The sequence below is a fragment of the Acartia tonsa genome, chromosome 2 (genome assembly GCF_053477335.1).
Source record: "Acartia tonsa isolate MP-2025a chromosome 2, ASM5347733v1, whole genome shotgun sequence".
In the NCBI taxonomy this organism is placed as follows: Eukaryota; Metazoa; Arthropoda; class Copepoda; order Calanoida; family Acartiidae; genus Acartia; species Acartia tonsa.
Genome location: NC_137261.1, coordinates 31609030 through 31636738, shown reverse-complemented (window position 1 = coordinate 31636738; position 27709 = coordinate 31609030). Strand labels below are relative to the sequence as shown.

The 27709-nt window shown below is 31.1% G+C and overlaps 1 protein-coding gene across 3 annotated transcripts in view; it reads right to left on the bottom strand.

Annotated features, from left to right (window-relative positions):
- Positions 1-27709, bottom strand: part of LOC145310534 (uncharacterized) — an 88774-nt gene that overhangs the window by 15309 nt on the left and 45756 nt on the right. For 2 of the 3 annotated variants that reach the window (XM_080150461.1, XM_080150462.1), the window contains 24 exons: positions 23173-23248; positions 17307-17397; positions 14009-14170; positions 13388-13483; positions 12972-13118; positions 11303-11376; positions 11080-11148; positions 10648-10754; positions 10202-10327; positions 9643-9733; positions 9217-9300; positions 8802-8870; positions 8352-8441; positions 7920-8038; positions 7304-7460; positions 7050-7145; positions 6438-6498; positions 6033-6161; positions 5652-5744; positions 5251-5286; positions 4073-4150; positions 3756-3865; positions 660-741; positions 243-323 (listed from right to left, as the gene is read on the bottom strand). In XM_080150461.1, the coding sequence (XP_080006587.1) occupies positions 243-323; positions 660-741; positions 3756-3865; positions 4073-4150; positions 5251-5286; positions 5652-5744; positions 6033-6161; positions 6438-6498; positions 7050-7145; positions 7304-7460; positions 7920-8038; positions 8352-8441; positions 8802-8870; positions 9217-9300; positions 9643-9733; positions 10202-10327; positions 10648-10754; positions 11080-11148; positions 11303-11376; positions 12972-13118; positions 13388-13483; positions 14009-14170; positions 17307-17397; positions 23173-23248 (2324 nt within the window). Of the gene's footprint in view, positions 1-242; positions 324-659; positions 742-3755; positions 3866-4072; positions 4151-5250; positions 5287-5651; positions 5745-6032; positions 6162-6437; positions 6499-7049; positions 7146-7303; positions 7461-7919; positions 8039-8351; positions 8442-8801; positions 8871-9216; positions 9301-9642; positions 9734-10201; positions 10328-10647; positions 10755-11079; positions 11149-11302; positions 11377-12971; positions 13119-13387; positions 13484-14008; positions 14171-17306; positions 17398-17746; positions 17841-23172; positions 23249-27709 lie in introns of those variants that run through there. The other variant, XM_080150463.1, reaches the window with a different exon arrangement.

Sequence of the window (27709 nt, the reverse complement as noted above, 5' to 3'; positions counted from 1 at the left end):
ATTACCGCTGTACTCAAAGTAATTTTCATTACAATGCCCATAATTAGTACTTTTCCAATAAGAATAGTTTGTACAAACCATTCAAGATTAAATTAAATTACCCAAAGTTTATAAGCTAAAGAATCAAAGAAGTTTTTTATAACCAGTATAATTTTATAGTCCAATGTCCCCCCCCCCCCCCTCCCTGCCTTTTAATGGAATATCAAACATGAGAAACCAATATATAAAAATATAATGACTACCTGGAAAACTTGTGTTGGAATATTTGATATTTGTTCTACAAGTCCAACTAATCTTCGTAGAACTGAGTAGCAGTTGTAAGCCTGAAAGGTATGCAAAATTAAAAGAAACTTTAACAAAAAAGTCAAACAGAGAAAGATAGAGATAGATATTATTAACTTGTACATAAAGAGATAAAAAAGAAAAAAAGATGAATTAAGACAAAAAAAGATGAGTCTTTATTATAATCCAAAAAGGTTAGAAAGACACAGACAGAATGACTAAATTTTAGATATATTAAATACTAAATAGCATTCATTTTTTTATGACTAAAGTTTTGAATTTGTAAAAAAAATTAAATACAAAGATTAAAAAGAAAAGAGCCCGTAAGAATTTGTTGAAAGCCATGATGCAAAATGTTTTTGTTTGTTCAAATTTACCTGTTGAAAGTATTCATATTTGATGTCTTTTTCATTGAAGTGTTGGTATGTTGACAGAAACCTTGCTATCTCTGCTTCACTCCTAGGCATAAATAATATTGTTATAATTCTTTATAAATATTGTATTTTAGGGACCAGGACTGATACCAAGAATAGGTTAAATATATCGGGATAGTGGTTGTACCCAATCATTAAAATAGTTTGTTTAAAAACCTCCCATCACCTTTAATAAAGTTAAATCATATCGAGATCTTTCGATACAGACAAACAGACATCCTGTTACTTGAATCCATAGGAAATATTTGTTCTATAAAGCTTTGATTCCTTTCTCTGTATCTATGTGTAAGAATCAAATTTACTTTTAATTCTAACTTTTCCTGTTATGGCCATATACGGCCTTGTTTGTTTGCAATCAGAAAAATAAACTTTTAACAGGTTGATTTATTATGCCAACTTTTGGTAGAAATTATATTCAAATTCAGACTAATAAATCTGAATTACACACTAAATTTATACATCTAGAATGTTTAGAAGAAAACAGTAAAAGTGTCGAACTATGACGTCAGAAAAAATTAACAATAAACCAATAAGAAGCCAGTATTCAATGTTGTAAAATATATTGCGGCCTCTCATTGGTTAATTGTTAATTTTTTCTGACGTCATAGTTAGACACTTTTACTGTTTTCTGTTTAGAAGTGGTTTTACAAATACTTTAATACTATTATACCATGTCCGAATTTCTCAATTTGGTCAAAAATAACTTTTGTTAACAAAGCTACTATATATCATTTGTGTCTGTCGTTTGCTCGGTCTGTAATGGCAACTAGCCTTATTTTTGTTTAGATAATTCACTTTTCTTTACTTCCACATCACTTCCATTAGCCTTTCCTTAATCCTATATTACCTTTTATCCAGCCTTTTCACTCACTACAAAATTAATAAAAAGGAAAGATGAAATATCAATTTATCCTATGACATCTATGATTATTTGGATTTTGGTAATTCTAAGGTTTTCCATGTTACAAACATTGCATGGGCAAATGTATAAGTACTAAGTGCATTATAAAAGCAATTTTATAGTATGTATCCGTCAATCGTCTGTCAATGCCTCTGGTTTTAGACTCATGCATGTTAGAATCTTCCTAATGATTACAAACTTTATATAAGGATCCAAGCTTCAAGTTCATTAACAATCTTGTATAAACTTTAAAAAAATATATTGTTTGATTTGACGAGCTTCGAGAATTTTTATTTTCTCATATAAAAAAATTGCTAATTCAATTTTGAAATAAACCAATTATTAAATTTGATTGTTTAGGCTTTTTATATGAACAATTAAATACTTTTTCTGTATCCATTTTGCTTTTCAATTTATTTGTGTAAATATTGTAAATGCAATGAGAAGATATAAGAAAATGCTGACCAAGCTATCTTTGGAATATGAGTTGTCCTAGAAAACAACAAAATCTTGAAATGACAATTTTGTCAATAATTCGGCAATAACCGATGTATCCTAAATTTATTTATCAATTCGACTTAATAAATACTTTTTGGGGTATACGATTAGTCTATTTTTAATGACCTATCCTTGTTTTCTATATAAATTTGCTGAATTGTAAGAATTGCTAAGTATGACATCTGTTTGAAAAGTTTAATCTTTACCAATAGGAAGTTTTGACAGTTGAGTTGCCTAGCAGCGTTATTTCTATTGGTACCTACATCAAGATTATTTTCTATAGGTACATACATCAACATTACCAAAATTGACAAGGGGACACACTCAATTTAAAATATGTATTGCAAGTAAAAAGCCACAGAATAAGTTTCCTTTGAAGCGCTGGAAACTGTCATGTCTGACGTCATAAAAATACGTCTAAAAAGGAGGGATACGAGAAGAAGTGGGAAAGAAAACCTCCAAAAAATAGATGGATCTAGACGTGTTTTTACACATGACTCTTTCCAGTGCTTCTTTCCTTTCTGTAAAAAAATAAACTTTCCCTTGAGCAAAAAAATAATCGTTCATTTCTCTAAAAAAAAACTTCCTAAATTGAAAAATAAGAACCGTTACGTATAATAGAAGCAAAGTGGTTTGAAATTAGAAGCATGATATAGGGCCAACCATTGACAGAGTTGTCCATTTAAAAATGTTTGGCACACAGTTAACACTTCCAGACAAAGGTCAAGTACCATCAAAGGGGTTGCCAGCATCCTCGCCGGTAAGGGGGAATTGATAGGTAAATCTTGGTCAAGCTAAGAGAAGTTAAAAATTTACATATTGTAGAGGTACATGAAATTTAAAAAAAAATTTCTGCTACTGTAAAATATGGAAAACCCAAAATAAAGAAAAGAAATACTTGAAAAATTGCGATTTCTTCCACTACATTTCTAATATTTTGTTTTTATTTCCTCGGATAAATTTTTATCCTGTCTAGTTGATAAAACTATGACAAGTATTCTTATAAAATCACTCCGTCTTCATGTAGACTTTCTAACATTACATAATACATTTTGCATCTTGCATATCGACCAAAATATTATACACAAACTATTAAATTTCATTCATCAACGTGCCGAAGGGGAGTGTCAACACAAATTTACATAGGAACCTTCCCCTTTTCACCTTTCAAAGCTTCCCACATATATATATCGCTGTGCGCACAACATGTAAACGAAAGTTATTAATAACCCTTTTTATTATTTGCAATAACTTTTTTGCATTCGTGGGATAGTATATCTTAATATATAAAGTTCTAGAATACATGTCCGAACTGTTTTGCTTCTATTTCATATGTGTTTATATTTATTGTGGATATTTATTTTATATGTTTAGTTGTCAACAGATACACACAAAGTTTTACAAATTATTACACAGAAGAAACAATATAATACAACACAATTTAAGCGGCTTCTCTCCTCGCCTAGCTATAGATTCAGCCGAATAAAAAACAAAATAATGCTCATAAGTAGAACAGCAATGAAAGACACTAAATTTTCATCTTTAAATAAATAAATATTATTTTTAGTAAGACGGACGTCAGTTATAGGTCAGTTGAAGAGTAGCAGTGTGGAAATGTCTCTTTTTAAAAATTTTCTTACCAAAGATTTTCTTCAATTTTCTCCCTGCTGCGCTGAATCATTCTTTGGCCAACAACATACTTGGGATTCACTTCAAAAGCCGAGAACAACGGCATATACTCTAGCGTCATCTATGGAAAGAATGATAAACTAATATTAAATTAATAATGATAACTTTGTTCTGAAGTAGAGCATGAAGAATGGAATAAGAAATATTGATGTATTCAGATACATAAAATTAATAAGAGAATCAGATGAAATACACTAATGTATTTTTAAAACTAAATTTATTAAATTAAATATTCTTTTATAAATGAACAGCTGCTGATGTAATTTACCTTATAAATATCTGGGTATAAACACTCGTTCATTACTTTAGCAAGAACTTGTAACTCTAATGTTCTTTGAGTCCATTCCTTAAATTAAAAAAAAAACTAATTTACTAACGTAGACAGAATTTGTAACTAATGCTTTTGTGTCAATTCCTTAAAATATAAATACTAGATCCATTCTTTAGCCAGAATGTGTAACTCAAATGTTTTTAAGTCCATTCCTTTACTCTATATTACACAGTTGAAGGATAAAAAGGAAATATCTATAAAAAGTGTTGTATATGAAAAATGGTGTAATCTACAGATGTAAGAGACGGATATTTTCTTTTATACAAGCTTAATCTTTTAAAGTTACACAGTAGATATAGTATGTAACTTTGTAAGAGAAAGTAATAAAAAATCAATTCACAAATAACAGCGATCTGTTTTAAATAGAAAAATCTTGAATTGAATTATTTTTATGTAATACACATATAATATATATATTTTTTCTTTCTATCCGTTCAGATTTTGATAAACACTGAACAGGTTCGAGTGATCCATTTAAGGGAAGGTTAACATATGGGTCACGGGTTAATTTTAGGTTATTTGACTGTGCTGCTTCCCCTAGATGATATGGATGCATCCGCTAGTCATTAAAATATATAAGTTTTTATAAAGAATTTCAATGTTAGAGGTAGATTTAAAATCTGCATCAAATTTTCAGAATTTTTTTTTATAAATTTTTTTTTGTATAATTCTTTATTTAAAAGCGCAAATACAATTTAAGTTAATTAATTTTGACATCCAAGATAGGTAGATTGAAAACTACCTTCGCTCTGATTGGTTAAATGATGTACGACACTTAAGCTTCTTCAATCATAGCGCAGATAGTTCTCAATCCACCAATCACAGATGTCAAAATTAATTAACTAAAATTGTATTTCCGCTTTTAGATAAAGAATTATACAAAAAACTAATTTTATAAAAAAAATCCTTAAAATTTGATGCAGATTTCAAATCTACCTCTAACATTAAAATTCTTTTCAACTTATATATCTTACTAGTCAGGAATGAATAATGAACACAGTAAAAGTGTCGGACTGATTATGACGTAACAATGATGGCCTCTCATTGGCTAATTTTTTTTGTTACGTCATAATCAGTCCGACACTTTTACTGTGTTCATGAATAATAAAACTTACCGCCATATCATTTCCTTCAATCTTGTTAGCTTCTACCTTTTTTAAAAAAAAAATATGGATTCATTAATTTTTTTGTAAGGTTGCATTGCGATATAAAACAAAAAAGTATTGTACACTGATAAAATTTGCAGAGAGAGAGAGGGGACAATGGACTGTTTATTACACTAGTCCCCAAAGTTTTATAATAACGTTTTCTTATTCGCTGGCTGGGGACTTTAGTGAATTTTAATTGGTTGATTCATTAAATTGAGTGTTCAAAAGTTTCAACCACAAATTTCAATCTAAAGAAGGGGTAATCATCATTTAGGAATATACATTTATTTATAGGCCATTATATCACTGAAAAATTTGCACCTAAAATTACCTCCACTTTAAAAGAAAACTAATGAATCTGAAATTGCCTGTGAATGTTTATCAATCTGTAAATCAGCCTCAGCATTCTCCAACCAAATAGAAAACATCTTATCCGCGTTGGCTGCTAGATTTTCACTCAACTAAAATTAACAAATAAATAATTGAATAGTGTTGCACTGCTTGTAATGCTTGCTGAATTTAAAAAAAGTGTTAAAATTTAATGGTGGGTTATAATTGGTGTATATGTCTCATAATACAGTAAATTTAAAGCTAATTAGAAATAATTCAAAAATAGCCTAAATCTTCCGTATAAATTTTATCATAAATTATTACTAAAATTAGATGCAATTTATATTTTTTAATATTACAAATCCTGTTAAAGAAGAAACAAGTACGGACTTGCTCTAACATTAAAATAATAGAATTACCTTTGTAGGTATGTCATATTTGTGAGGAAAATATTGTAGATTATTGAGTAGCGTCTCTAATTCTGGCATCTTGTAGAACCTCATGTCTCGGATCACTTTCATACTTTTGGTCAGGTACAAATCTATCTCCTAAAATTTAAAAAAAATGTAAACACTAATATCTCAGCCAGTGGCATACACAGTTTTTGACCAAGGGGCCGCGAGAAGTGCAACCGAAAATTTTTACCCCGCCTTTACGATTTTTGACACCTCAAAATCTTTTAAGGGAGGTTTAGAAAAATAGTATTGAATTAAAGTTCTCAAAAAAATCATATCCGCACCAAAAAATAATGGACTGTAAGTTTTAGAATTAAGATTGATTTATCTTTCATTGTATTATCAGTAAAATCTAAATGAATTAATTACCTCTGAATATTCCTCAACTTGGAAGGTCATTTGTTGGAATATCTTTGTCAGAACAGACTGTGTATACAATTTAATAATCAAACATGATATTGGCCGATCAAATAATGCACATCCCCGATGATGATACACAAATAACCCCTTCTCTAGTTTATAATTAGTGGTTGAACCTTTTGGACACACAACTCTATTAAGTAAACAATCAAAATTTAATAAAAGTTCCTTAAGTTGTTAAGCCAACCAATAAGGAACGTTATTATTAAACATGGAGGACTACTGTAATATACAGCCTTTTATTTCAAATTTTCACTTATTAGATGTGTCCTGTCAGTACTTACGTTTGTCCTACAGGGTAAAAGGAAGCTTTGCTATAAATAAAATTGTTCTATGGAAAAAAAACTTTGTATACAAATTCCTGTAATGATTTGGTAAATAGGTATATATTAACGATCATGTTGTTGAATATTTTTTTAAAGGGGATTCATATTACGATTTTAAAAAATCAAGTATAGCACTCTAAAAGAAAAATGTTTAATCCCTATGTCAAATTTGTTGGGTTATCCATTTATGGATGTTGTCATCATTGTTTAATGTTTTGATTATATAAATTCCTGTTGAAAAGGAACTCTGTTATGAGCTCTAATGTAAGCTATTCCAATGCAATCGGATAAATTATCAACTTCACAGTGAGACAAGATCTCAAGAACGGTCCTAAAAACAAAATCAGAATTTTAGTTTGATTCATACATGTATAATAAAATAATAAAAAAAAAATATATTTATATCTTGTCAACTCATTCTTTAAAACCTGCTCTAACTTTGTATTTTACCTTCGGACCCCAAAACTTACAAAGAAGCTTAAAGCCTACCTGGAACTATTAGTAAAATTTCCATCAAAATTTGCATTGATATCAGTGCTAGCCTCGTGGCAAATTACATCTGAGTAAAGTCGAATAAATTCCGAGGTACTCAAACTCACAGAAGTCTCATTCTTCAATTCCAAACTCCATTGTGATCCCTCAAAGTCTAAACAAAAACATAAATTTGATGCTTTGATTAAAAGATTAATTGTTATGCCAGACTTCAAACCAGTACCTGCTAGACAAAAAAAAACTAACTACAATATGAATCTAATTAGATCTTATCTTATAATAAACAATACTTAAATCGATGTTACAATAACGTTAATTGGTCTATCATTCAATTTGTATTATTATTACGATATCTATTTAGGAAATAAACTTCTAGGGATGAATGCATCCAAACGAAAATAAAATCAGACCAATCAATATAAGGGACAAACTATAAAGCTTTCACTGCTTAATATATAATTGAATTTGATTGGAAAATGCCAAAAATATAAACACAAATTGGTATTATCAATGAATAACTAAACATTATTGATCTGGTACTTTGAGAGGGATTGACAAACAGATACTATATTTCTGGAATAGGTACATGTATTAAAATATGAAATAATATTACCTACAAGCATTCTCCTATAGTCAAGAAGATCATGAACCCTAATTTGTTTTGTAGGTAGGGAACCAGAGGTATAGGACATCGGAGACAGTAAGGATTGACTCAACGAGGGTCTTTTGTACCTGATAAAAATAGAAAAGTGGATCATAGAAAGAAAACGAAGTAGCGGGTTTCGTCGTATTTTCACAGTAGCTTTTGATAGGTTATTTTAGGCTAAGTTATGTTAGGTAAATGTTGTTGATTAGGGTTTTCTTCCATGATCCGAAAAAAGTATTATTCAAGTATTATTAGATGCTTATGTCTCTAACTGCGCTGCAATAACAAGCTTAAAGGAATGAAGTACATTAACTAAAAAAGTGCTTGGGGACAAACATACTCACCTCCTAGTTGTAAAATGGCTTCGCTTCTAAGGAATCAAAAAAAGTAATAATGTACCTAGAAGGTGAGTAGTCTAATTCTCCATTTGGAAGAGAATTCTTCTTTGGTTTGGAAGGAGAGAGGTTCAGTAGATCATTGAATGATTCCCTGAAGGAATAAACTAGTTTTAGTCATTATTTTTTTTACCTTTCTTTATATCTGATCTTTGTTTATACATATCTCTCTGTAAATCTCTTTGATGGTCTTTATGCTTGTCTGTCCGTCTATTCTTTCTTACCCATAGGTTTTTTTCTTGGGATATCAAAATGTTTTCCAAAATGGTAAAGTCACAAGCTATTTAATCTATCAATCGTTTTCTTAGTCATGATTCTTTTTTATATTTTCTTTTCTTTTTATTTGTATCCATCTGATTCTGTTTGTATACTTGTCTGTTTTATTATTATTATTTGTTTATATTAATGTCTATTTTTCTATATAATTATCTATCTATCTATCTATCTCTCTTACTTGACATCATTGACAATAGATAATCTATTTTCTCTGTTATTGTTTATTCCTGGTGAAGGGTCACGGCTCCTAAAAATATCCTTTTATATAAAGATCTCAATAACTGCTGAACTGATTTTGTTCTCCATATAAGGGAAACTTCATAATGGACCTATGATGGTTTTAAGCTAATTTTTTGCCCTACAACTCTTTAAAAAAGCGCATCTAGATTTTAGGGGCGCAGTTGCTAGTTGACATTTTAAAGTAAAAGAAATAACAAAATTAATTAGTAGTAAAAATTTAACCTTCCCGTAGATTAAAATTATCAGTGATCAATGTAACAGTTTTTAGGACAACGAATGAGGGAACGTATTTATAAAACATTGAGGAGCGGTTTAATTTACTTTCAAATGTCCACTACAGTCCACAATATTACCTGACTTTAGCAAAGACAATTTGATCAGACAGTAGACATTGGACTTCAGGACTTCCACCTTGAGATCCCATTGAGTTGGATCCTATTTTGATAAAACAACATTTATCATAGAATTTTAGAAATTAAATAAAACTAAAATTAAATAAATCTTCCCCCTAACTTTTCAAATTTAAAGAAATATTCATCTTCAGAGATGCTAAAGATGAAGGGGGGGGGTGTCATCCTTTCTCACAACAAACTCCCCCCCCCCCCATCAAAAAAGATTGACGACTCCACCACAAAATAAATTCGAATAGTATTTACTTTTACTCTTCATAATGTAATTTTCTTTTGTAGATTGTTGTACAATTTCTTAAGATTACTTTAGGATGATAACAAGAAAGGTTAAAGATAATTAAAATTGATTGCAAAGTTGTTGAGATTCCTGTATTTTGTTGGCTGGCATATCTGCAAATAATATCTGGCATCACCGTGTCACCAAGCAGTGATACATTCACGTAACAAGACGACTTTTTATCTAGAAATAATAATATTTTGATTAATCAAAACTATTTTCTTGCTTACAATAAACTAGTAGCTATTGAACTAGAGCAAATTAGCCACACTTTTAAAGAGGAAGGGAGGGCAAAGGCAAAATTGACCAACCACGATGAAAAACAAGTAAAAAGTGCGATTTACACTGGAATGAGTGAGTACTTTAACTTAAAATCTGCCTCGAACCTTTAAGAGCCATATCTAGTGATATTTACAGACAGACAGACATCCTCTTATACATTTTGATCAAAATTAAGATTGACCCAAAATTCCCTACAAATAAACATTTGCCAAATGTAAGCTGTGAAAAATACATTACAAATGGAGAATTTAAATGTGTTTAGAAATATCTTAGAAAAGGACAGACACACAATAGATTGTATAAAAGAAGTGCTTATTCTAACACCCACAAACTTAAGTTAAAAGTTAAAAACTCGTAATAAAATGATACCTGTAGATGCATCCATATCTAATTCAATAACCGTTTGATAAAGTTCCGAACACTTGGTCAATATTTGTTGACAAAACATTGTTGGTATTACTATGTTGGGATGATCATTATTCTTTTCTATGCAAGCTGAATAAAATAAAATTTAATCACAATCAAGAAAGAAACTTTTCTCGTATTCATTAGAATCCGGTGGAAAGGAACCGGTTCTCATCCATACGAAAAAAACTATATCTAGCATCGTATAATATCCAGTTTTCTACGAATATAAAAATGTACAATCATAAGATTTAAACCAGTTTTTTTAGTCCCGAGGTGCCGAAGGCACGGGCTAAAAAACATTCTGTATCCGCGGAAAGCTGTTTATGATACTAAGAATGCGAGAAATAACTATTACTGCTTAAAATACGCTTTTTAAACAATATTGTGCTTTAACTAAAATACAATACCTTTAATAACAGCATGGTTAGAAGAGTTTCCTTGAAAAGTTGAATCCATAATACCCAGATTTCTTTCTTTCAAGGGTATGTGGACAGGTTGGTTACATACTATCTCACTGAAATATAATTATTATATAATCCATAATATATAGGTATATTTATTTCAAGGGTATATAGACAGGTTGGATACATACTATCTCACTAAAATATAATTATTATAGAATCAAGATCAACTGTAGAAAAATAGATTATTTATAGAGCTTCTTGTGCCGTTTATGTTGATGTAAAGACATTCATTAGTCAGGCAGCTTGCATCTTTCAAAGTTCTTTTTAAGTATAAATGATCAATCCGAGAATTTCTAGTGTCTGTCAAAGAGGCACAAAAATTAGTCTGTGGACACTGGACAGAGGTATATTATGAAGTTAATAATGATTTAATACCTAAGTCTTATTTCAGCAGATAAAACTATCTTCCATCCTTCTTTCTTACTTGCTTTCAACACATCAATACTAAACAAAGCTAATTAAACATAGAATTTATGCTAATATAATTAGTTTCAAAAGAAACATTTATGGAATTAATTGCATGTTTACTTAATATGTCATAATATTTATTGTATATATTTAATTTAGCTAATTAAATCATGATGAAAATAAAGCTTACCATAAATAGGGATCAGTAAATCCAGGAAGAGATAGGGAGGTGAAATCTTTGAAATCAACATTGTATTCGTTTTCCTATATTAATGGTTATAATTAAAATATCATACGGGTGTCATTTCTTAGTGTTTGGACCTAAGTAGTCATGGATAAGGACGAGATACTTTTGTATAGTGTGTTAGTGTGAAGCCAGATTGTATTATAGAGATGCTCCGCACCCAACTTGTTTATCACGAGACGGCTATAAATAGATCGCTGATAACAAATTATGCACAGTCGTTGTTATCAGCCGCCAAGCCTACTAAGGGAAGTTCAATAAAAGCTACATTCAAATCACAGTCTGCCTTTTTTTAATCTAAGCTTCCGGAACCTATTGTTGACTCGCGCCGCTGCAGGGCTCGAACCTCTCACCCTGCTACAATAGCCACTAGGGCCAGATCAAGCTCCACGATCAAGTACATTAAGACTTGACCCGCTCAAGGGAGCTACACTATATTACCTCACCCTCGCCAAGCATGGCAGGTGTCCCAAATTAAGTCACCGTGATAAATGACGCTCTCTGCAGAGGAGCTTGGGATAAGGGTTATACAGATATTGAGTATCCAAACCACTCAATAATCTCCCTTCTTACACAACCAGGGGAAGCTAAGAAACTCTCACCACCACCGTAACTCAGTGCGTTACCACTAAGCTACGACGCCCCTCAAAACAAGAGAAATCACAAAGGGTGTCCCGTAGTGTAGTGGTTAGCGCACTACGCTGTGGTTGGGAGAAACCAAGTTCAAGTCCCCACATAGACTTTGCACTTGGTTGACAAATGCTGTCGCAATTTGTCAGATTATGATCACGCAACCTTCCCTAAGATGCCCTAGGGTTGTAAGGGGGGAGATTTGTAGGAAGTTAGGATTCTACAAATCAAGCAGCTCTAACCATGCTTTCCTTCATCCATGCTCCTCGTATGAGAGTGCCATTAATTAGGGTGTCTTAATATGGAACACCTGCCAAAACTCTAGGCCAGGGTGATGTAATAATTGAGTAGCTTCCACGAGAATTGCGGGTCAGCTTGTAATGTAACATAGAATACAATCAGCTGTGCGCGAAGCTTACCAATCTAAGATTGGCCAAAGGATTCTCACTTCCAGTCTCCGTGAGCATCTGAGTCCTAACTTCAGAGAATCATGGCTACAACAACAACAACAACAAGAGAAATCACCTCTAGATAATAAACCCCTCCCGATTTATTTTTGTCTAAACTGAAAATAGGGGGCGGCCTTTACTCCTCACCACCTCCAGTGCCTCAAGAGGCTTAACCGCTCATATGAAATAATTTACAACTCAATACTATTCCCAATATTTAAAAGATAATAAAATTGAATCAATTTTTGGGCCATTCTTGTATCCAAGTTTCCAAAGATTTTGTAACCAATGCCCTGTGTGAGGCAAATACATAAAAATATCATGCCATAAAAAGTAGCAAGGATTTTTCTTTTTCTGAAGCTTGGGATTCCTATCACTACTGAAATTATTGAGTTCTCCGTTACAGGGAATTCTAATATAAGTATCAGGAAGGTTTTTTAGACTTTATGATTTCTCAATGGTTTGTGCTATTTTAAAACCCCTTCCTACGTCCCCCAAGATTCTAGGGTTGCATCCACTTTTGATTAATAACGCACCTGCACTTCAGTTTCAGATTTTTCAGTCATATCCTTAAAGTAAAGCTGAGCTTTCAGAGATTTTTTCTTTAGCTTATAATTTTCTGCTACAATCATCAGTGAACTGATAGAGAGTTTGGGTCCGTTCTCCAAAACTTTGGGTCCATTCTAAAAGTAAACAATAGTTAAATTTTGAAGTAAAGTCATTTTTCTTAAAGTATAAACTAATGAACAAAAATTGATGTACATCATCCCTATGGTGTTAAATAAAATTACTTCATCCTCAGATTTAAATTATAAGTTGAAAAGTTTGAACACCTCAAGTTTGAACCCACCATAAAAGATTTTTAAAAAGAAACCAAAGTCAACTTTTAAAAAAATACTTTAAATCTAAAAAAATGAATTTCTAATTTGTATTCCTTAGTTCCAATCAATACCTGTATTATAACATCCATTTGATCAGCATTCAGGGTCATGTAGGTTTTTATGAGTGATATGTAGGTCCTGTAGGTATCTTTGTTTAATCCTGCAACCTACAAAAATTAGGCTTAATTAGTTTTTAAAAAGTTATATCACATGAATTATTTAAGAAGACTAAATCAAATTAATTCTTAAATTTTCTTAGTTTAGAAATTACGACCACCAAGTTTTAATTATACACATATAAACAACAATATAGTCCATAGCACTCTGAACAAACATACGCGACTCTACAGACCAATATATTATACATTACACAAAAATACCCGAAATTACCCAAAAATCAAAATTGATTTTCCCAAATTTTAAAAAATTTCTAGTTAATTTTGGGTACTATTTTTATCGTAGTTTTTTAGATGAAAAAATGTGTTTATAAAGTTTTGGGTTCCAGCAAATTTACAGTCCAATTTTTCTATCTCACTGAAAACTATTAATAAAATTAGTAATAGAAATGTCATAAGATTATCAATATTATTTGGAATAAAGTAGTATAATAAACTATTGTTATTTTTATAAAATGGCAGCTCTTTTTACCTATAAAAATCAAATTCTTGTTATACATATTAGAAATATTATACCTTGGTGAAAACATTATTCTTGACAATATGAACAAGTTTTTCAAGTGTTTCTTTTTGTATTGGATCTTCTTTAATCTGTTCTTGTTCAACCTCCTCAGCGTTGCTTTCAACTTTAGAAACATCTGTAGTTCGGGTCAAAAGTCTCTTTACTTCAGATAAAGCCTAAAAAAAAGTATGATTAGTAGCGCAGCTACTAAAGTTTTAGATATTTAATTGGTTGGGGGGGGGGGGGGGGGGTGATTCTTGCTTTGTTTGTGGTTTGTACCAAAATCCACAGCATTTTTACTTTTACAACTTTTATAAAAAATAAATGTATTGTAAATTTGCTTGTAAGGAATCATCATATTCCATTTTTTCAGCCAAAAGAAAATAGTTTGAAAGTAAAGGTTAGAAACTATTTTGTATTTTGCAATAAATAAAATTAGTGTTGCATGCTTTGTCGGGGGAAAGAAAGTGCTAAATTTAGTGAAAATACAACAATAAACATTAGGTTTGGTAATTACATCTTATTGGAATAGCGCTAATATCCTTTATGTCAAAGTAGTTAACTGTCTCTTTATCCTTTAGGATCCTGAATGTATTGTGGACCAATTAATATTTAATTCATAGAAAATCAAAGATTTTTGATAAAAATACTAAGAAATAAAAAACTCTGTACACAAAAAAAAGGTAAGTGCAAATGAATCAATAGATGGAGGAAAAAGAATATATTTCAAAACAACAGTTTTATAATTCTAGTAAATTTAAATTCTATTCCCAAACCCTGTGCAGTTGAACCGATGCAAAAAAAATGTTAAGTCCCCAATCCAGTAGATTCATAGGAATAACAGTTGAATAGTTTGCACAGGCATACAAATCTTTATGTTATATATCTGTGTTTTAATGGCTTTGGAAACCAACCTAAATATAGTCTACGTCATTCTTACAGGGAAATACAAATAAAAGTTGAGTATTCCTTTCTATTTTCCAAGTTGGCCAAATTTAAACCCTTTATCTCTAAAATATTCAAGATTTTGACAAGCTTTACATAGGTCCCCTGATGCTTTTTGCTATTGTATTTAAAAATTTAATTCATAGCATATTGATTTAGGCTTCGCCCCTCTCCTTCCCCCTTAGACTACTACCTTGGGGACTACTATCGGTGCAGCCGCTACGTTTTCAAAGTAAGGTCAAGTTGATAATTGATTCAGATTGAAAAAGCTCAATTTTGTTCATATTATACCTACGAATTTTCTTTAATAAAGAGAGCAAAGTGAAATTTATGGGACAATGCAATGATCTGCAGAAAAAAGGACCCAAGCCAATATTAGATGACAGAGACTGTTTGTTTTTAGTTTAAATGCACACAACTAACAAGACAGGACACATATTTTCTATAATATTTAACAAAATTGTATATTTTGATGTCTTTAACGATTTGAAATTTATAGAAATAGGTGGGGGGGGGGGGGGGGATTCAGGTGAATCAGGGTTAAGGGGCCCTTTAGAAAAAAAACCCTGATATTTTTAGGGGAAAATTACAAAAAAAGGGCAGAGCGGGTTGATTCTGAAATTCTCTATGTAAGATCAACAATTTCTTATATTTTCTATAGATCGTATAATAAGACTATATAATATCTATCAAAATTACTCTGTTACAAAATTTCCTTCCTAAACCTACTGTATCTTCGGAGTGGGGACAAAACACCTAATTTAAAAATGCCTAACTAAAAATGCCTAACTAAAAACACCTAAGTTTAAAAATACCTAATGTTAAAAACACCTACGTTAAAAACACCTAATTTAAAAATGCCTAATTTATAAATGCCTAATTTAAAAACGCCTAACTAAAAATGCCTAACTAAAAATACCTAATTTTAAAAATGTCTAATATTAAAAACGCCTAATTTAAAAATACCTAATTCTAAACTATCTAAACGCCTAATTTAACAATGCCTAATTCTAAAATATCTATTTTTTTCACTAAAATACTTAAAATTTTGATAACATTAATCCAATTGACTAAAGGATCTCGCTAGTCATTGAACCAATATGGTTCATCTTTACAATGAAGCTTCCCGTAGTTCATGGTTTAAAACGCTTTTGGGGAGGTTACCATCACCTTCCAATGAGAAATCGCCCTTTCAAAAAATCCCCCCCCCCCTTCACCCTGTTTTTATATTTCTTTAATCTTTCTTTATAAAACTAGAACTAAAATGGGGGATGGTCAGGTCAACTATCACCCCTCAAGAAAGCGACGCTATGGCTACTTAGGTTAGGGAAAAAACCAATAAAAATTCATTTTCTTTGTCCTCCAACCTTTGATTTTACTAATTAATTTATTTCTCATGAGTCATGTGAGGTGCCACAAACTAATCATAAAATTTTATTTTTAAAAGCAAAGCTTTTCTATAATTAGGGTCGGTCCGTCCGTACGTCCGTCCAGTTTTCTATTTCAAATTATATTTTGAAATTTTGGAGGTTGGTTGTAACCCCCTGGGCCCTCCCCCCCCACACTTATTGAATTCCCCTCCGCACTGCAATCGCTCCTAGAGGACTCTAGGGGGTGTAGCTGCCGGTTTAATATGTTCAACAACAGTTTTAAGATATGCTTAAAATTAGGTTTTTTTTAAATTAGGTATTTTAAAATTAGGTATTTTTAAACTTAGGTATTTATAGTTAGGTGTTTATAAAATTAGGCATTTTTAAAATTAGGTGTTTTGTCACATTAGGCATTTTTAAAATTAGGTATTTTTAAATTAAACATTTTTAAATTAGGTATTTATAAATTAGGTGTTTTGTCACATTAGACATTTATAAAATTAGGCATTTTTAAATTAGGTATTTTTAAATTAGGTGTTTTGTCTCCACTCCGTATCTTCAATATACATTTATACAGGGTTAAAAGATTTAAATAAAGTCTTATGTAATTTAAACTTGGCTTCAGATATTTATGCAACTATGTCGACTATTTAATTCTTTTGGGGTTAAGAAATGAAATTGTTTTTATCAGCGAAGATACTCTAAAACTTACTTTGTCTGTTTATAAGCAGGCCGTTCCAACACAGGATCGAAAATAATACATCATTCTTTGTTTTTATCACATCTTACAATTTTGAAATTACGTTTTTACTTAATTTTTATATGAAAGCATTTGCTCTATAATTGTATCTAGCTCAAATGATATTTTTGTGCGACTTTGTTTTTAGTAATTTGTTACACATCTAAAAGAAATAAATTCTTCTTAGCATATCTTATTATTAACAAACAAACGAACATATATATTATTAGAGAATCTGCAAACTAAAATATAACTTACCCCGCCTTTCTTGTTGTTATTTCCTTTGAGTAAATTAATATTTTTGTTGAAATGTTTGTTCACCATGGTCTCGTTCATCAGGGGATTCTCACTGTAAACAAATAATAATAATAATAATTATATTTGGTAACTGCAAAAACGCGGTAGAGGCAGGCAGCCGCTAAAATTAGCTAACCATTGTGAATTAATGGATATATCATTACTTGGATATTACACCAGATTTTCATATTGTATTAAAAACACCCCTAAAATAAAAATAACATCCCGTCCCCTCCCCTACTACTGGATGAACAAACTGACGAATAAATGAGTTCCATGTTAGCAACTAAATTTCTTAAAACACCTTTTATACACTACAAAGATATACACAATAAAATAAATCTTTACTATTTTAAATAGCCTATTTTAGTAGATTTAACTAATTCTATGAGATATCATACCTAATATCAGCACAGCATAATTGTAAAAGTTTATAGGTAAACACCATAACTTCTGGCTGTGTCTAGAAAGCCAACAACACTGTTGTAATATTGAAAACAATACTGATTCACTGACTATAGTTTAGTTACCCTTTTTTCCACCAATAAAAAAAGTATGGAGCAGAATTATTTCATAAAATTAGATATTTAGATTATTTTGCCCAAAAAAATTCAATATTTTTTTAAGCTGTGCAACTTTAAAACAAATAAGATGTTTGGGCCTTTCGCTTTAGTGGTTCTAAAGATTTTTTTAGCCATATAGCTAAATAAATTCTTTTTTCTTTCTGTAGCTTTATTTCTCCTATTTCTTTTACTCTAAAAGCCGGGATGGGAGTAGAGACTATTTGATTGCCTTTAGTCTCTATGTGCTTAGAGGAAATATGTTTTATTCATAAGAAAATGCTTCTTTTAGGGAAGCGTAAATCTTTTTAAGTTTTCATTTATTTTAATTTCGTTAACTCACCCTCCCAAAAAAATATATAAAAAGTATACACAAGATCTTTATGATGCTTACTTAAAAGGAAACTCCTATATCAATATTGCAATTTTTTTAATTTAAATTCTTTTCGACTGAATGTTCTTTTATGTTATAGAGGCCAGAAAAATGCACCGCGTCCGAGTTTAATCATTACAGAACTTAGATCAGGTTTTAAATACATTTTTTGTTCTCTTAGTTTTATTTTACAACTTTTTTTATGCCAAGTATGATAAAAAACCTTTACTAAAGGGTGAAACAACGCAAGTATCAGTAAATCACTGACTACGACATTTTTGTTTAATGTTATATTTTAATTAAGTTCAAGGGATCATGGAAAGAAAACAAAGTCATTCCTAATTAGGACATAGCATTTATGTCCTTCACATAGCAAATTCTTGCAAAACATAGCAAATTCTTGCAAAACATAGCATTTATGTCCTTCACATAGCAAATTCTTGCAAACATAGCAAATTCTTGCAAAACATAGCATTTATGTCCTTCACCTAGCAAATTCTTGCAAAACATAGCAAATTCTTGCAAAACATAGCATTTATGTCCTTCACATAGCAAATTCTTGCAAAACATAGCAAATTCTTGCAAAACATAGCATTTATGTCCTTCACATAGCAAATTCTTGCAAAACATAGCAAATTCTTGCAAAACATAGCATTTATGTCCTTCACATAGCAAATTCTTGCAAAACATAGCAAATTCTTGCAAAACATAGCAAATTCTTGCAAAACATAGCAAATTCTTGCAAAACATAGCAAATTCTTGCAAAACATAGCATTTATGTCCTTCACATAGCAAATTCTTGCAAAACATAGCAAATTCTTGCAAAACATAGCAAATTCTTGCAAAACATAGCATTTATGTCCTTCACATAGCAAATTCTTGCAAAACTTAGCATTTATGTCCTTAACATAGCATTTTGGTCCTTCACATAGCAAAATCTCACAAAACATAGGTTTTTCTGACCTTTTTCTACCAGGAGATCAGAACTAAATCAGAACACACATAACAAGAGTTTTACATAATTTAACTCTGCATAAATTATGATAATTCATTATTATTACCCCTCCCCCCCCCCCTATTTTAAATTTACCCCTGCATAAATTATGATAATTCTTTATTATTACCCCTCCCCCCCCCCTATTTAAAATTTACCCCTGCATAAATTATGATAATTTATGCTGAGTTAAATGTACTGTTTGAACTTCTATCTAACAGGATATGAGAACTTAATCAGAACACACATAACAAGAGTGTTTACATAGTACATTCAGATTAACAATTATTCAATTGGCCCCTTTCCAGTCCATCATATGACATGGGAAGGAGGTTGAGGAGCATTTTATGCAGCCTAAATTCAACTATGCTATGCCACTTTTCCTAAAAGGCGTCATAGCTGGCCTCTTTTGTGTCCATCATATGACATGGGAGGTGGTGCCATGTAGGAAAAGTGGCATTGCATTCTTGGGAATTTAGACTGCACAAAATGCTCCTCAACCTCCTTCCCATGTCATATGATGGACTGAAAAGGGGCCAGCTATGACGCCTTTTAGGCCCTAGAATGCAATGCCACTTTTCCTACATGGCACCATAGCTGGCCTCTTTTGTGTCACAACCTCCCAGTTCTCATATCCTGTTAGATAGAAGTTCAAACAGTACATTTAACTCAGCATAAATTATCATAATTTATGCAGGGGTAAATTTTAAATAGGGGGGGGGGAGGGGTAATAATAAAGAATTATCATAATTTATGCAGGGGTAAATTTTAAAAAGGGGGGGGGGGAGGGGTAATAATAATGAATTATCATAATTTATGCAGAGTTAAATAATGTAAAACTCTTGTTATGTGTGTTCTGATTTAGTTCTGATCTCCTGGTAGAAAAAGGTCAGAAAAACCTATGTTTTGTGAGATTTTGCTATGTGAAGGACCAAAATGCTATGTTAAGGACATAAATGCTAAGTTTTGCAAGAATTTGCTATGTGAAGGACATAAATGCTATGTTTTGCAAGAATTTGCTATGTTTTGCAAGAATTTGCTATGTTTTGCAAGAATTTGCTATGTGAAGGACATAAATGCTATGTTTTGCAAGAATTTGCCATGTTTTGCAAGAATTTGCTATGTTTTGCAAGAATTTGCTATGTGAAGGACATAAATGCTATGTTTTGCAAGAATTTGCTATGTTTTGCAAGAATTTGCTATGTTTTGCAAGAATTTGCTATGTTTTGCAAGAATTTGCTATGTTTTGCAAGAATTTGCTATGTGAAGGACATAAATGCTATGTTTTGCAAGAATTTGCTATGTGAAGGACATAAATGCTATGTTTTGCAAGAATTTGCTATGTTTTGCAAGAATTTGCTATGTTTTGCAAGAATTTGCTATGTTTTGCAAGAATTTGCTATGTGAAGGACATAAATGCTATGTTTTGCAAGAATTTGCTATGATTTGCAAGAATTTGCTATGTTTTGCAAGAATTTGCTATGTGAAGGACATAAATGCTATGTTTTGCAAGAATTTGCTATGTGAAGGACAGATAAACTATTTTATGCAAGATTTTGCTATGTGAAGGACCAAAAAGCTAGGTTTTGTGTGGTGAAGGGAGGCTACTTATGTCCTTCATCTTGCAAAATCTTTGTTAAGGGAGACAAGTTATGCCCTTCATCTAACAAATTCTCACATAAGGGAAGCTACTTATGTCCTTCGTAGGAAGGTGACTTCTGTCCTAATTAAGGAATGACTTTGTTTTCTTTCCATGATCCAGTTCAAGTTTCTTTTATGAGGTTGCGGAAAATGCTACGTAAAGCATGCCGAAATTTAAAATATTTTCTATAAAGTTTAAGCAATAATACAACATTTACAAAATCCGCCAATAATAATAAAATAACAATTTATTATAAAATATTACAGGGTGATTATTTAAGGTAAATACATAGGTGTAAATTAACCCAGTTATAGAGTAGCTACGTTAATAAAAAGTGAAACCTAATATGAAATGCATCAAAATAGCATTTTCTAAGTTCATTTTTTTAAAATGAAAGTAAAAGTCGAAAAATACTTTTAAACTTTTGATAAAAATTAAAATGTGTAATTTAATACGTTAAGGTATATATTTACATGTGAAAATGAGTTTTTTAAAGCAACAATCAAATTTTACAAGCCGCCCATCTATTGATATCTAATAGTCGTTTAAATATCATTTTAAGTAGCTTTACAATTTTAAGTTAATCATTAAGATCTAAAATAAATTTACATTTTTTACTTCTAAATAATTACAGACTTTTAGCAGTTTTGCTTAAACATATAAAATTTTTTGCTTGATTAATTTAGTGTGTGTTGATGTAACCCACTGTTAAACAAGTATTGCAAATTTAAGTCAGGATAAATATTGTTTCTAAAATAAAGGTACACTAAAGCTATGTCAGAAGACATTATACTGTCTTTCTAAACGATCACTCATTCAACAAACCAATATCGGTACTGCAGAAGAAGGGGACAAAATTAAGATGGGTGTATACATAATTACCCCCTGTGGGTCCACCTTCCTTCACCACCCTTGGCAGGGGTTTACAACAACCTATTACAGCGAAGGGGGATGTTAGGTAAAAAAAAAAGTCTTACAACCCTAAAAATTAAGGGGTGTGCAAAAAAAATAATTTGCGTACTTTTCGTACCAATTTACGAATCAATTTTGAAAAGATTTTACATTTATGTCAGTTTTTCTTATCCGCAACTGTGTGTCTTTTTTAATAATTATTTCAATGTATTAAGTATCCTTATAATAAAGTAACAGGATGTGTGTTTGTATGTCTGTGTGTTTGTTTGTACCGAAGGATCTCGCTAACCGCTGAACCGATCGGGTACTCCTTAACAGGGTAGCTTCTTATAGGTCCCGGGAAGGTTAATAACTATTTTCTTGGGGGGTGGGACACCCCCAACCCCCCCAAAAATGAAAAATCCCCCCCCCAAAAAAATTTTTTTTTAACTAAAATTAAAAATTAGGGGCGGGCACTCCCCCCCCGAAATTTTTTTCTTTTTCGCCCCCCAAAAATTCATTTTTTTACTTTTTCTTATAAAATCTAAAATAAGAAATTGGGTTATCAAATTCGACTCTCCCCTCCTCAAGTGCCCCTAGAGGCCTCTAGGGGCGTAGCCGCTAGTATGATATAATGTAAAGGCTCTGTTTATAATATTTTGTGTATATTCCCCTAATTAAAAGACATGCTATTATGTAATTTACATCAAAACCGTATCAAGTGAAAAAATCTTATTCTAAGACGAGAAATAAACATCCTTTCAAAATATTGAATATATGCCTTTTTCCCTGTATTTATGTTTTCTTTATAATTAATCATTTTAATTAAACTGCACATACTTCTTTTCTGACGAATTTCAAAACTTAATTCATGGATTTTATACATTTTTACTGAAATGAAAAGTCAACAATGACAATGCTATCCAAAAGTAGTGCACATAAACGTACAGTACAGACTATAGTTTTTAAGAAAGCACAAATTCAACATAAATAAAACCTATACTAAAATTGAGAACGTGAAACAAATGCGTCAGCCGCGTTTGAGCCCCAGTAAAATTGTCATATCAGAACTTTAAAGATTTAGCTGGATGTTTAAACCTGTTCCCCACAAACGATCCATCTTTTCGAGGAATTCATTCTTTTTGCACACAAACTGGTTTAAAGTTTAGACTTATGAACGGATGAGGCGAGGCTTCCGAACCCCTTTAAAATATGTTCTTGTGTATATTAGTCGAGGCTTTTAGTTACAGAGTAGATGTGCTTCTAAAATTATTATTTGAAAACACAAAGAAAAGCTAATTATACTAGCAAATAAATATATAAGGACCAGATAAAAAAATTGTAGCTACGTGCATCAAAAAGTATACCTGAGATGACCGATAATTTCGGTGATCTGAACGTCATCTGTCTTGTCCCCATGGTTCACAGTTTCAACAGCAAACTCTAAAATATATAAAAACTTGCTGGAATGTCATGCACAGCAGTTCACCTGTGGATTTAAAGGAAGAGGAAAGGCAGACCTTCCTAATTTTAATTTTTAACTTACCGCACGATACTGGTATGATGAAGATAACAAAAATTACTTTCCTGAAACTTAATTATTATATACATTTAACATGCATAAGAAACTTGTCAGTATGCCACAGTTTTATATAATTAATTTATTTCAAATATTTGTCATAATGTCAACGCACCTGTATAAAGTAAGTAAAATTAACTCTCTAAACTATAATATGAGATAATATGCCAGCTAGTTTCACGCATTCTTATGCAGGGATCCTAATGACAATTCTAGTTTGAAGCAACAAATCAAGATTTCCCAAGGTTTTTGAACTAACTATTTGGGTACCAGTATAAAAATAAAGTCCCCTTGGCACTCTTTCCCTAAGTGGCTAAATACCATTTAATAAAACAAAATCTAGTGACAAAATTCTCGTATAAATTCATGCAAAATAAAAAAAAGAATTTCAGCTATATTGAAATCAAATTCAATGGTGCATAAAATAGACAATTAAGATGTTCAACGTTTATCAATTAAAGTCATACAATACATTGATTTTTTTTAAATTGCGTATTACGTTTTCATTGGATTAGTTTATGTTTGAATTATTTGTGTGTTAGAATTGTGGCAACTCTATAACCGTTTTACGTCAATTTTTTATTCTTATTTTTGACTTGTTTGACAAATTTTTGATTTTAATCATTTATCTAATGTTTGGAACAATCATTCCTAGAACTTCAAGAATAATGTTTTAGACAAAGTATCTCTACAATAAAGTCATAAGTATATCCTTAAGAATATACTGTAAATAAGCAACTATTCAAAAAAAAATTATATACAAATTTGTTCAGAATTTTAAATCCTGCTTATATTCTGACACTCTACAAGTGTTAATTTTTGCTTGTCCTTTCGTCTAAATTTAGAGCTTCGCTTTTAGGTATGATGTCATCCTTGTTAGTATAATGACAATCTTCATTGGGTCATTTTAATAGCGTACAGGGGTTGTTTTTCTATTTTAAACATGAATTTTTCACACAAATATTTTCCTCGCAAAAAACTGTGTGTTGAGACTTTTACTGATAAAAGTTGGTAAATTCTCACGCATTTATTTTATCATGCAAAAACACAATGACAAAACAGCTAAATGTTGTTGATGTAAAAAAATTAAAGTCTATAAAATATAACGCAATTGTTTATGAAAAAGAACAATAAAATATGATAGAATTAAAAATACATAAAAGATAAAAGTAAATTATTTCTGACAATAAATCACTAAAAATGATATTTTAGGAAAAACTTTCTGAAAACACAGGTTAAAAATCAGCCATTCAACAAACCATTCAGATAAATCTATAAGGTTTTTTTATGAGAGATTTCTCTTAAAGGAAAGTATGCTTTTATGCTGTAAGAATTAAACACACAAAAAATGATTGTGAAAAACATTCTCTAAACTAATCAGATCAGAAAAACAAGTTAAATTAATTATATGTCAAGCAGAGGCGTGTTGTAAGGGGTGTTAACTTTACCCTCTAAAATAGCCATGGAGGGGGGGGGGTGTCGAGGAATATAAGTTGCACCCTTAGCACACCCCTTTCTTGTTGTATGAATTATACACATATACCTCACCTTCTATTTTGGTTCAAAAAAAGAGGGTTTAAAAATTTGCGGATGAGCTTCGCACACCCCCTTTACAAAATCATGTACACGCGACTACATCCAATATATCTATTTATCTCTCAATAACCCAGTCATTTTTCTGATCCACCCTTTAAGGAAGATAAAAACCACCACATGACAAGTATGTATATTCCCTTAGAAGTACACCTTTGTCGGTTCGGCGATTACCCGAGAACTTAAGGTACAGAAAGACGCACAGTCATCGATCTACTTTGTATTATAAAGAAATAATTTTCATCATTTTCTTTTATTGCCATTTTTTCCTTTTTTTTGTAATAAAGTCCCCTGCTTCTGATCGCTGGAAAGTTTTGTATAAAATCTGTTTTTGTCCATAGGATTTGCACTTAAGAACTTTTGCAAATTTTCCAAAGAATAAAAAATGCAGGGTTTATTTAGTAACATTACAAAATTATTAGTCAATTATGGCTCCCCATATTTTATCATAAATTCAATTATCTACAAATTAACTAAAAATACGCTCAGGGAGGGGGAGGGGAAGACATTGGACTGTAATTTATACGGGTACCTGTCACTTTATCATATTCGTCGGTTTAAAAATTATGATTTCTTTCAGGGATCGGAAGCCGCGTGTAAGCCTCAGTAAAATCGTCATTTTATCAATATAAAGTTTAGCTGGATGTATAAAACTGTCTCTTTAGTAGTCTCTTTTTTTTCTGCTCACAAGCAGGTTTAAAACTGAGGCTTATGCGCGGCTGAGGCGCGGCTTCCGAACCCTGATTTCTTTTACTGAATTGTGATTGGTTTATCCAAAATATATTGTGTCCAAACTTTTCAACCAATATTTTCAAGCTATGAAAGGGGTAATTTTGTCTATCATCATTGGAGGTTTTACATATATTTATCGTTTATTGGCTTATCACTTAGGATTCCTGATCTTATTCCACCACCTTCAAGTATGGTATTCTTGATCAAAGATGGTAACTTTATTTGCAAAATCAAATTCTTCTCCTAAGTTTGTATTAACATTGTTTGTTTTAATATCTTTCAGGCAACTTTGTAAAAATGTATCTGGATGGCCCATGTGGCCGCCAGGATGGATGTATTCATTTTTTTGTGTACTTAGGCCATGTGAGCATGTTTCTAAATAAAATGTATTCAATTTTTTCAATAATTAGTCGAATTAAAAACATGTTAATACATTTTTTAGTAGCGAAGCTACTCTATAATTTGAAATGTCCGTCTGTCCGTATGTCTGAAACGTTTTGGGGGAAACGTGATTTTCTCAGCTCCATAAAAGATAGAAGGCTGAAACTTCTTGCAACATTCCCATCATTAAGGAGCACAATTAACAATAAAACATCAATAACGGCCGGGCTGCGTTTAAGCAAGTTTTGCGCTATTTTTATATTTTCCACATTTTTCCCCATATACTTTGGTGCTTATAGTCCGATTTTTAAAATTTTTTCAGTTAACGATATCAAAATTAAATTTCCCGTCGCTTTAAGAAAACAACAATGACGGTCAGACTGCTTTTTTGCAGGTTTTTTTTTGGCTATTTTTATATTTTCCACATTTTTCCCCATATCTTTGGTGTTTATGGTCCGATTTACAAAAAATTTTCAGTTGTAGAAATTAAAATTTTAAGAAAATAAGCAATTGGCGGTCAGACTGCCTTAAGCAGGTTTTGGGCTATTTCTATATGTTTTACAAATATATCTTTTTAAATTTTTGATCCCATTTTCAAACTTTTTTTGCGATTACAGTATCAAAATATTTTTCCCATTGTTATGCGTATCTAGTATTTTCTCTAAAATATCTATTCTTGATTTTAATAAATACACTTCAAATCTACTTGTACGATTTTTTGTGCTTCCCTACTTATGGATGTTGTCATCCTTGTTTTCAATTATAATTACCTTACTATGAATTGCATTCATCAAGTTGCCTTACTTTCAATTATTGTTTTAATATTATGTAATAAATACAATTATTTGTAAATTGAACCATAAATATCCTCTTGTTTTCACACTCACAAATATTAATTAACTAAAAGGCAGAAAGAGAAAAAAACAAAGATGATAATATCCATAATTCCAAAAGTAATCTGTTCCCTAAAAACATATTGATACATTAACTATGGTCTATAACAGACTATCAATGTGTATTATTATTTTTTTACTTTTGCTTTTGTGATAGTTAATTATTTCATATATAAGGTAACTAAATATAATAATCTTTTAAAATAAATTTCTCCAAATAATGAATTAAAAAAATGCCTCACATTTTGACTAAAACTAAGAATAGCTCAATCACTATTTTTTGTTAAATATCCTCATTTGATTTGAATCAACTCTATATTACCCAACCTAGTTTCTATTAGACAAAATAATTATGACCGAACTCGACTTAATCAAATCTTTAAGAAACATTTCAATTATATTATATATATATAAATCTATAAATATATTTCTCGTATTTATTCGAATCCGGTGGATAGAAACCGGTTCTCATCCATACGAAAAAATTATGTCTAGCATCGTATTATATCCAGCTTTCTACGAATATAAAAATGTACAATCATAAGATTAAAACCAGTTTTTTTAGCCCGTGCCTACGGCACCTATGGGCTAATAAATCTTATAAGTGTACATTCTATATCCGCGGAAAGCCGTTTATAATACGATGCGAGAAATAACTATTAACTTTTCTGGCAAAGGGCCACAACAAATGTTTGGGGAAAATTCTTGTTACGCTTAGTGAAAACT